Genomic DNA, 11,773 nt, shown 5'->3' on the forward strand with positions numbered 1-11,773 from the left:
GGAACAAGGATGTCTTGCTGCAGTTGTACGGGCCTTGGTGAGACCACATCTTGAGTATTGTGTGCAGTTTTCGTCGCCTTATCTGAGGAAGGATGTTCTTGCCATGGAAGGAGTTCAGCGAAGATTCACCAGGCTGATACCTGGGATGGCAGGAATGACGTATGCGGAGAGATTGGGTCGATTGGGCTTGTACTCGCTGGAGTTTAGAAGAATGAGAGGTGATCTCATTGAAACTTATAAAATTCTGACAGGACTGGACAGACTAGATGCAGGAAGGATGTTCCCGATGGTCGGGGAGTCCAGAACCAGGGGACACAGTCTAAGGATAAAGGATAGGTAATTTAGGACAGAAATGAGGAGGAATTTCTTCACTCAGAGAGTGGTGAACCTATGGAACTCTCTACCACAGAAGGCGGTGGAGGCCAGTTCATTAAATATATTCAAGAAGGAGTTGGATATATTTCTTAAGGCTAAAGGGATCAAGGGGTATGGGGAGAAAGCAGGGGCCGGGTACTGAATTTGGATGATCAGCCATGATCGCATTGAATGGCGGAGCAGGCTCGAGGGGCCGAATGGCCTACTCCTGCTCCTATTTTCTATGTTTCTATGTTTCTTGCATGTTTAGCCATTCCTCTATGTCTCACAGCACAGACTTCGTTTTTAAACAACAACAGAAAATGCTGGAAAAACTCAGCAGGCCAGGCAACATCCGTGGAGAGAGAAATAAACAACTCCCACCATTTCCTGCAGCTGCAATGCACCTTCCCTTTAAGAGATGCAGACTGCCTTTAAGTAGCGCTAGCCACTTCCGATATTGGGCACCCTGCCGAAGCGTGCAGTCAATGAACAACGTGGGTTGTGCTGGCTGGACACAGCAGTCATGAAAAGCATGAGGCAGCACCAATTTAATATGCTGCCTGCAATACATAGATACATAGAAGATAGGAGTAGGATTAGGCCATTCGGCCCTTCGAGCCTGCTCCGCCATTCAATGAGATCATGGCTGATCATCCAAATTCAGTACCCTGTCCCTGCCTTCTCCCCATATCCCTTGAGCCCTTTAGCCTTAAGAAATATATCCAACTCCTTCTTGAAAATACTTAATGAACTGGCCTCCACCGCCCTCTGTGGCAGAGAATTCCACAGGTTCACCACTCTCTCGGTGAAGAAATTCCTCCTCATTTCAGTCCTAAATGGCTTACCCCTTATCCTTAGACTATGACCCCTGGTTCTGGACTCCCCGGTCATCAGAAACATCCTTCCTGCATCTAGTCTGTCCAGGCCTGACAGAATTTTATAGGTTTCGATGAGATCCCCTCTCAATCTTCTCAGCTCCAGTGAGTATAAGCCCAATCGACACAATCTCTCCTCATACGTCATTCCTGCCATCCCAGGTATCAGCCTGGTGAATCTTCGCTGCACTCCTTCCATGGCAAGAACGTCCTTCCTCAGGTAAGGTGACCAAAACTGCACACAATACTCAAGGTGTGGTCTCACCAAGGCCCTGTACAACTGCAGCAAGACATCCTTGTTCTTGTACTCGAACCCTCTTGCTACGAAGGCCAACATACCATTTGCCTTCTTAACCGCCTGCTGCACCTGCATGCTTACCTTCAGCGACTGGTGTACAAGAACACCCAGGTCTCTTTGCACTTCCTCTTCTCCCAATCTATTACCATTCAAATAATAATCTGCCTTCCTGTTTTTGCCACCAAAGTGGATAACCTCACATTTATCCACATTATAGTGCATTTGTCATGTTTCTACCCAATCACCCAACCTGTCCAAATTGTGCTGGAGTTTCACGACATCCTCCTTACAGCATACCCTCCCCCCCAGCTTTGTGTCGTCTGCAAATTTGGAGATATTACATCCAATTCCCTCGTCCAGATCCATTAATATATATTGTGAACAGCTGGGGTCCAAGGACCGATCCTTGCGGTACCCCACTAGTCACTGCCTGCCACTCGGAAAACGACCCGTTTATTCCAACTCTTTGCTTTCTGTCCGCCAACCAGTTCTCTATCCAAGTCAATACCTTGCCCCCAATCCCATGTGCCTTAATTTTGCACGCTAATCTCTTATGCGGGACCTTATCGAAAGCCTTCTGAAAGTCGAAATACACCACATCCGCTGGTTCCCCCTTATCTATTTTACCAGTTACATCCTCAAAAAATTCCAGTAGATTAGTCAAGCATGATTTACCTTTTGTAAATCCATGTTGACTTTGTCCGATCCAGTCACTGCTTTCCAAGTGCTCTGCTATTACATCTTTTATAATGGACTCTAGCATTTTCCCCACTACCGATGTCAAGCTTACCAGTCTATAATTCCCCGCCTTTTCTCTACCACCTTTTTTGAATAGTGGGGTAACATTAGCTACCCGCCAATCCATGGGTACCGTTCCAGAGTCTATCGAGTTCTGGAAGATGACCAGCAATGCATCTACTATTTCTAGGCCCACTTCCTTAAGTACCCTGGGATGTAGATTATCAGGCCCTGGGGATTTATCGGCCTTCAGTCCCATCAATTTTCCTAACACCATTTCCCTACAAATACTGATTTCTTTCAGTTCCACCCTTTCATCAGACCCTATGTTCCCCGGCATCTCTGGGAGGTTATTTGTGTCCTCCTTTGTGAAGACAGAACCAAAATATGTATTTAGTTGGTCTGCCATTTCTTTGTTCCCCATTATAAATTCCCCCGATTCTGACTGCAAGGGACCTACGCTTGACATCACCAATCTTTTTCTCTTCACATATCTATAAAAGCTTTTACATTCAGTTTTTATGTTCTCTGCAAGCTTACTCTCATATTCTATTTTCCCTTTCTTAATTAATCCCCTTGTCCTCCTTTGTTGAATCCTAAACTGCTCCCAATCCTCAGGATTATTGCTTTTTCTGGCCAATTTATATGCCCTCTCCTTGGACCTTATGCTATCCCTAATTTCCCTTGTTAGCCATGGTTGGGTCACCTTTTTTGTTTTATTTTTATGCCAAACTGGGATGAACAAATTCTGTAGTTCTGAGTCAGGAGCAGCCCGACTAGAGCGGGCCTGTGTGGGAACACAGCATCGGCGGCAGTTCAAACCGGTGGCAGTGAGTCAGGAGCAGCCCGACTAGAGCGGGCCTGTGTGGGAACACAGCATCGGCGGCAGTTCAAACCGGTGGCAGTGAGTCAGGAGCAGCCCGACCAGTTCAACAGCAGGGGAGAGAGGTAAAAAGTAATCAAAGTGTGACGTCACCAGGAAGCAGGTAAGTGATTGGTTGGTGAGTATTTCTCTTTTTTTTTAAACTTTAACTCTGGTTTATAGTTTCTAAGGTCTCTCTGGTGTAGCAGGGACTGTTGGTAAACCAGTTAACTGTAGTGTAATTAGTGGGATTGATTGATTTAATTTAAATTCAATTAATTAAAGGGTAAGTCATGGCAGGACAGCCGGGCCCCGTGATCTGCTCCTCCTGCGATATGTGGGAACTCAGGGACACTGCGTGTGTCCCTGACAACTACATGTGCAGGAAGTGCGTCCAGCTGCAGCTACTGACAGACCGCATTGCGGCGCTGGAGCTGCGATTGGACACATACTGGAGCGTTCACGATGCTCAGGACAACGTGAATAGCACTTTTACGGAGTTGGACACACCGCAGGTAGAGGTTGGACAGGAAGAAAGGGAATGGGTGACCAACAGGCAGAGTACTAGGCGCAGGCAGGTAGTGCAGGGTTCCCCTGTGGCCATCCCCCTCTCCAACAGATACACCACTTTGAGTACTGTTGGGGGGGGATGGCTTATCAGAGGAAGGCAGCAGCAGCCAACTTCCTGGCACCAGGGGTGGCTCTGCTGCACAGAATGGGAGGAAAAAGAGGGGTAGAGCTATAGTAATAGGGGATTCAATTGTAAGGGGAATAGATAGGCGTTTCTGCGGCCGCAAACGAGACTCCAGGATGGTGTGTTGCCTCCCTGGTGCAAGGGTCAAGGATGTCTCCGAGCGACTCCAGAACATCTTGGAAGGGGAGGGTGAACAGCCAGTTGTCATGGTGCATATAAGCACCAACGATATAGGTAAAAAGCAGGATGAGGTCCTAAAAGCGGAGTATAGGGAGTTAGGAGATAAATTAAAAAACAGGACCTCAAAGGTAGTAATCTCAGGATTGCTACCAGTGCCACGTGCTAGTCAGAGTAGAAATAGAAGGATACTTCAGATGAATACGTGGCTAGAGGAATGGTGCCAGGGGGAGGGATTCAAGTTCCTGGGACATTGGAACCGGTTCTGGGGGAGGTGGGACCAGTTCAAACCGGACGGTTTGCACCTGGGCAGGGCTGGAACCAATGTCCTAGGGGGAGTGTTTGCTAGTGCTGTGGGGGAGGGTTTAAACTAAAATGGCAGGGGGTTGGGAACCTGAGCAGGGAGACAGAGGAAAGGGAAACAAGGATAAAAGCAAAAGATAGGAAGGAGAAAAACAAAAGTGGCAGTGAGAGAAATCAACGGTTTAAATCAAACTTGGCCACAGTAATTAATAATTCTAATAGGTCTAAGAGCGTTAAAAAAACAAGCCTGAAGGCTTTGTGTCTTAATGCGAGGAGCATTTGTAATAAGGTGGATGAATTGGCTGCGCAAATAGAAGTAAACAAATACGATTTGGTTGGGATTACGGAAACGTGGCTCAAGGAAGGCCAGGACTGGGAACTCAACATCCAGGGGTATTCGATATTCAGGAAAGATAGGCAAAAAGGAAAGGGAGGTGGGGTGGCATTACTGGTTAAAGAAGGGATTAACACAATTGTAATGAAGGATATTAGCTCTGATGAGGTGGAATCTGTATGGGTAGAATTGAGAAATACTAAGGGGAAAAAAACGTTAGTGGGAGTGGTTTATAGACCTCCAAACAGTAAGGCGGAGGTTGGGGATGGCATTAAAAGAGAAATTAAAGAAGCGTGCAATAAGGGCACAGCAGTCATCATGGGTGACTTTAATCTACATATAGATTGGGCCAACCAAATGAGTAACAATACTGTGGAGGAGGAATTCCTGGAGTGTTTATGGGATGGTTTCCTGGACCAATATGTCGAGGAACCAACCAGAGATCAGGCCATCTTAGACTGGGTATTATGTAACGAGAAAGGATTAATTAGCAATCTTGTTGTAAGAGCCAATGCAATGAATGGGCGCAGATTAATCACGTACCATGATCCCCACCCCCGTTTTCTTGATATCTGCAAGAATTTTCAGTGCTGTAGCAAACAAAGGGCACCATGAGGTGATGTGTGAGCGTAAAGGGGTGAACTTGGTCTTCACCATTCACGCAGAACGGGCTCATAGTGAATATCATCAGCTTATTTAAAACTGTGCGGAATCCTTTTTCTATTGATGCCATGGTGTAAAACGGGCTGCCGATTCACTATGAGCCTGTTTTGCATTGCTGGCAAAGACCAATTTCACCTCCCATGTGTATAAACATACGCTCTTTTATCTTTTGAACAACAGTTTTATTTCTATAGTATTCATCATGTAGGAAGACATCTTAAAGTACTTAAATAAGGCAAAAAAATAAAGTCTTATTTTAAGGAATTTTAATTTGATCCATGTTTTTCTTCACATTCCCAGAAATAAATTTTGCTACCTTTTAGCAGTAACTTGATTGTCAATACGGAGGAATAAAATAACCATTACATATATGCTTTCATAAGGGATCTCATCAATTGTTTGTCTAATGGATTACCAGGGATTATAATCCACTCAGCTGGCAAAAGAAACAATTGGGTGTAATAATTCGAAATTGCATCAATATTGTGCTATATTTTGGAGCTAATAGTCCATTTTAAATTCTCATCCCTGTGGAAATTAAAAATGTCTATAAGCTGATAGGTGCATAAAAGGATTAGGGCAAAATTCATAATGGAATGAAAGTTAATATCCACTGAACAAATAACATGGCATCCTAATTCCTTAAATGTGGAGTTATTCCAGGCTTTTAAAGCTGATTGAATTGTATTCTCAAAAATCCTCCAGTTTTTAATCTCTAAAGCTTAACCCTGTCCTAAATATCACTAACACTGTACAGCAAAGTGTATCAACTTGACTTCAGTTAGATTTTTGTATATATGTATCTATGAATTACTGACTATCTTTTTCCTGTTCCTCTCGCTAGATTTACCCGGGCACACATTGTATCCCAGTAGATAGGAGTCTCTTTTAAGGCTCTGTTAATGCCACTCTATTAACTTTCATTAGAAGATCTCAGGAATGGCCCAGCTGATTTCCTCTTACTTTTCATCCCTTTTTATGGAAATCACCAGATCTTTGCACAGTACCTTTATCATGATGCCACATTGATAGGAAGATTTCAACTCTATCACAGACTCCATAATACATTTACAATTGTTTAAATAAATACAAATAGCCTCGGGCATTCCAGTACCGTGCCAATCACTCCACCACATAGTGCAATAAGTGCACTGGAAATCATAGAATCTTGCAGCACAGAAGAAGGCCATTCAACTCATCGTGCTCTTTTAAAGAGCTATCCAATTAGACCCATTCCCCTGGTCTTTCCCTATAGCCCTGCAAATTTTTCCTTTTCAAATATTTATCCAATTCTCTTTTGAAAGTTACTATTGAATCTGCTTCCACCACCATTTTAAGCGGTGCAATCCGGATAACAACTCGCTGCGTAAAACAAATGAATCAAATTCTGCAATATAACTGCCATTTTGCTAATATTTAATTTTATTATTGTGAAACCATCTATGCAACTAATGATTAAAAAAAAATCTGCCTGCATTGTTCAAAGAGCATCAACAGTTCCAACGATAGCCTAAAACCTTGGTGCATCATTTTACTATGTTTCTAGATGCTGCACATTTCTGGTGATTGTGAAGTATTTTGTTAAGAATTGTTTGCTTGTGTCTTTCACCTGCATTATCACTGTCAGTATTCCAGCAGCAGCAGCGCCCATGAATACAGCAGCAATCAGCTGAAAGATGACTGATTGCATCCATTTTTATGAGTTCAGCTAAAGATTAGGTGCATGACAAAGCTTCAAAATAATTGACCTGTGATGAAAGAACAATAAAAGGCATCCACCCAGGCCTGCAAACTGTCACTCTGTTGGCATGAAACTCGCTCTCCATTGGCTGTACTCCATATGTATAAGCACCCCCACACTTGGGGAATTATAGTAGGGAGTAATGGTAGGGAGCTGATCCCTCGTATTTCAACTGATTGAGCAACTGGGTCTCAGTGTCCATAGTGGAATCCAGTGCCACTGGCACCCAACTTTTAAAAAATGCGAGGGCATTTCAGAAGGCCACTATCCTTGAACAGGAGGGAAAGAACCAGGCTACATATAAGCATCTCATTATTTTGGTAACAATGGCCTGAATTTTATGGGTCTATGACCGCGTACACTGCGTACGCAGCCGTAAGTGTCTCACAAGTTCCGGGTTTCCGCATGCGCTCTGCGTGCGCGAAAACCCGGAACTTGCGATCTGTCAAGTTTCAGCTTGACAGATCATCCGCATACGCAGGAAATTGACATTCGCTGGCAGAGAGTTGGGCTATTTGCCCAACGAAGGTCCATGAAACGCTTATGCCTGGTAAAAGCAGGCATAGGGCCTGCTTTTACCAGCGTAAGGGTTTAAATAAATATTAAAATAATTTTTCAAAAATTCAAAAACCTTTAAAATTATTTTAGGTTATTTTTGGCCCCCTGAAAAATGCTTAAATTTATTGTTCAAAAAAATTAAATTTTTGGTTTAAATGTTTAATTAAAATGTATTTTAATTAATTTTAAACATGTGATGATTTATTTTTATTTAGGTTGTGTGAAAATGTATTTTTAGGGGATTCCTAATATGCTTATGGGGATTCCGTATGTAAATGGAATCCCTATAAGCATAATGGGAATCCCCCTTTTTGATTGGTTGGGTCGGCCCACATGATCCCAGGGACACTTGCGAACCGCATGCACCCCTGGGATACGTGGGCCTTTATGCAGGCATACGCCTGCAGGCCCAGGAGCGCGAGTCTTCTTAGGTCCGGAGGCAGTGGGTAAGTGTGGATTTTACTTGCGGTTCGAAGGTATTCACCCGCGGGAAGCCTACGACTGCAACTTCAGGTCCATTTTTTTGTGCGTTCTGTGCTTTGAAAAGGACCCCACAGCTCTATGTATCTCAGTTTGTCTCACGCTGGGTCCAGCAATTTTTTCTCCTAATAACACAGTTCTGTTTGTATCCACCCGGGTCTTCACATCAGGAATAACAAACATATTTTTGACTTTTATGAGGGACACACAATCAACTGTGGTGTTCTGCAGAATATCATACGAGCATGAATCAGTGTGCATGCTAAAAGTAAGCCAATTCTTTTAGTTACTCAATCAGGATACCCCATAATCTTCTTATGATGTTTTACATACTTATCACATTTTGCACGTGATGTTATGAGTTTATTAAGTGGTAGGGAAGGTGAAGTAAAAGTCATAAAATGCTGAGGTAGACCAGAGAGGAAATTTGTGGTGCAGTGAGAACCTGTGAAGACTGTAATGTCAGCTCTGTGAACTATCAATATAATGGCATCAACATTGGAACCCTCCCCCCTCCATCCCACACCCCATTCAGTGTTATCATAAGCACTGTGTTCCATTTAAAACCACCCAGGCTGCTTGTTTTCCACTTTAATTGCTAATGTTTTCCAGGCTTTTTTTGTTGAAAAATGTATTACTTAAGAGAAGCTATCTACGAGCCAGCTGGATGTCATGTAGAGTTACATCTCAGGCTCAGTTTTTCCACCCCTGGGATTAGGTTCAGTGGTCAAGTTGTCTGAAAAGAGGCAGGAAGTGAGAAACTGCTTCATGTCTTGTGATATGAAAACAGTTCTCGATATTTAGAACCAAATGGCTTGTTTTATTTTGGCACAGTTCCACATGTAGGTTGAAAGCACTGTGCTCCAATAGCCTGTTTTGCAGACAAGAGTTTAAAAAAAAACATTGAGCCTTTGTTTCTCCAGAGCATCTTTGAAAAGAGCGACAGGCAATTAGTCTGCTTGTGTAGCAGTAGGTTAATTTCATGATATATCCGGATCACATGTTGCATTTCCAGGCTCTGATTTCAACCTTCCTGACAAATACATCAGTAGTTTGGTAAATTTTCAGCTGAACCACATGGTGGAACATTTCACTTTCAGATAATCATCTATTGACTGGAATAGGAAAACCTAGTTGGCACATTTCTGGGCAGTGCACACCTCCTACCGGTCACTCCATGAAGCTACTTTGTTCTTTTAGCTCTGACGTCTCCTTGTCTTACTTTCCTGGATTGAGAGTCACAGTAGTTGTGCCAAAGGCCTTTTGTAGAAAATATAAGGTGAACGTGATGAATTTGGAATAAACCATCAAATGACTTCAGTAAGTATAAGTCAGAAACACTATTAAACTGGACACAGCAACGTGTACTTTCCATTAACTATTGTCAGAAACAACATATATTTATTTTATACTAGCAAAAATGTTGTTAAAGTAGCTAAGTTATTTTTTAAAATGCAAGTTTGAAAAATTTGCCAGCCTCTTTGGACTGCACACGGATCCATCATTGTAACATCGAACCTTCTAGTCTTGAGTTCACATTGTGATTGTTTGACAGAACCTCTAGCAATGTATCACAGGAAGCAGAAAACATTGGTCACAAACATGTCAGACATGACATATACAAGACAAAATCCTAAAATAAAAATGATTATGATGCATGTCACAGACCAGGGGTTCATGGAGAATAGACAACCAAATGAACGGTGCTGTTGCAGAACTCACGATTGTCACAGACCTGTGAAAGTTAAGTTGGCCAAGAGATAAGTGGTTTATTTCTCACATGCCACTTGTCTCCAGTATGCTATGAAACAGGAGTAGTTAACCTCACCACCTCCACTATTAAACTATTCTTTAGTGAATGTTTACACAATACAGTGCATAGATCCATTGACTCATGTTTTACCTACCTCTGACTCACAAAAATCTAATGCTCTCCTCCTACATTTACTACTGCCAGCACTAACCCTGTTGCAATAAAACACATTTTCAGCTGGCCATATTTAACCAGATTGAAGTAAGGTATTAAAAATTGGACATAAAAGGGCAAGACAAACAGGACTCACCTGCAGAAAAGCAGGTTTATAACAGGCAAAGCCACAGAATGTTTAAGGATGAAGTGTACTAATCACCCGTATGCTTACTTGCAGAAATGATGTCTACCAGTCCGGAGAAATGAAACTTACAAAGGTGATACTGGTATGACTCATTTCCAGGAAATTGAACCTTACAAAGGCAAGAGGAGCATGACTCGTTTCTGGAGAAATGAAACTTATAGAGGCCATAAGGGGTATGACTCATTTCCAAGAAATGAGCAGGCCAGGCATGACCTATTCATAGAGAAACGAAACTTATACTATATGTTAACTCTGTATGAACAGCCACTCCCGGATAGTGATTAATGTGTAAACTTTTAAATTGATTGGATCTCTGAGGAGGTATGGCTGGCAAAATGTGTATAACTGTGGATTTTTGAGAGGCTCGTTGGAGTTTGGACTCGCGTAGGGACGCGAGAAGTCCTCCCCAGGCCTGAATAACCCGTTGTGACTTCAATTATTTGGTCTGTCTTCCTTACAACAAGCCGGTGATGTCGACCTTGTATATCACTTGGTCCGCACTTTGGGGGCTTACATCAGAGATCATAATGGAAATGCTGAACCAATTAGTGACAAAGTTGACTTATGATGTGTCCTCGGCTACAGTTACACTGCAGCTACCAATCTTGAGACTGGTTCGAGACTAAAATCCACCAAAAACTAAAAACACCACTTGGTTTCATTATTGGGGATTACATCGAATTAAGACTGCATGAGGTAAAAATTACGATCTAGCACTCAGGCAGATTTTTGTGTGACGAGAGCACCTATCATGATTTCAGGCATGGAGAGCAACGTGTCTTATGGATGGAAGATTGTGCTGAATGCAAATCAGGTAAACTGCCCTCCAAGCCCAAATTTCCAATAGGTGCTCCTGTCCCGTAAAACTGTGAGCCAAGAGGACTAAATCGTAAAATGTACTCCCACATTTTAGTGTTTAAATTTTTCCAGTGCTACAACTCCAATTTAAACAAGGTATTTTTACAATCAACAGATGTTTATCTAGCCAACTAAGACAATTTTTGGTGGACATGTAATAGAATTACTCCAGTGTACAATGATTTAATTGTTTGTAATCTTGGCTTGAGCTACACATTTCAAAACACTAATATGTGTTTTGCAGCACTCAGTAATTCTAACAGCTACAGAAACCTTGCTGACTTTGCAAAATAATTTGCCCAACCCTTTCAATGCCCCTATGCTGCAGGCACTCCTGGGCTACTCCCATGAAAACCAGATTAAAATTTGCTGTACTACATCACAAACAAGCATTTGAGTTTCACTGTGGTCTTCTTTGTATCTACTCTTTATTTGCCATTTCTGCCCTTTACTGTCCGCCTGCGAGAATGTACGTTCATTTTCATAGGTCTAAGGACTAATTTCTGCCTGGTATGGGCCTAGACCGCTGCTCTGACCCTGCACTTCAATCTGAGGTTAAATAAATGTTACACTCCTGGTACCCAGCGCACTATTCAAAAAAGGTGGTAGAGAGAAAACGGGGAATTATAGACCGGTAAGCCTGACTTCGGTAGTGGGGAAAATGCTAGAGTCCATTATAAAAGATGTAATAGCAGAGCACTTGGAAAACAGTGACAGAATC

General features: G+C 42.6%; 1 protein-coding gene and 1 long non-coding RNA gene across 2 annotated transcripts in view; both read left to right on the forward strand.

Moving 5' to 3' along the window:
- Positions 1-6,985, forward strand: part of LOC147114758 (uncharacterized) — a 37,732-nt gene extending 30,747 nt beyond the window's left edge. The window contains exon 4 of the mRNA XM_085993945.1: positions 6,929-6,985. Coding sequence (XP_085850071.1) covers positions 6,929-6,985 — 57 coding nt within the window. The remainder of the gene's footprint in view (positions 1-6,928) is intronic.
- A 970-nt stretch (positions 6,986-7,955) lies between these two features.
- LOC147114759 (uncharacterized) lies at positions 7,956-11,441 on the forward strand. The gene is made up of 3 exons (XR_015078985.1): positions 7,956-8,046; positions 9,181-9,400; positions 10,228-11,441. It is a non-coding gene; the product is annotated as an uncharacterized LOC147114759 (long non-coding RNA).
- The last annotated feature ends 332 nt before the right edge of the window (positions 11,442-11,773 follow it).

The sequence above is a fragment of the Somniosus microcephalus genome, chromosome 7 (genome assembly GCF_052327205.1).
Source record: "Somniosus microcephalus isolate GS21.2 chromosome 7, FLI_Smic_1.0, whole genome shotgun sequence".
Taxonomy (NCBI): Eukaryota; Metazoa; Chordata; class Chondrichthyes; order Squaliformes; family Somniosidae; genus Somniosus; species Somniosus microcephalus.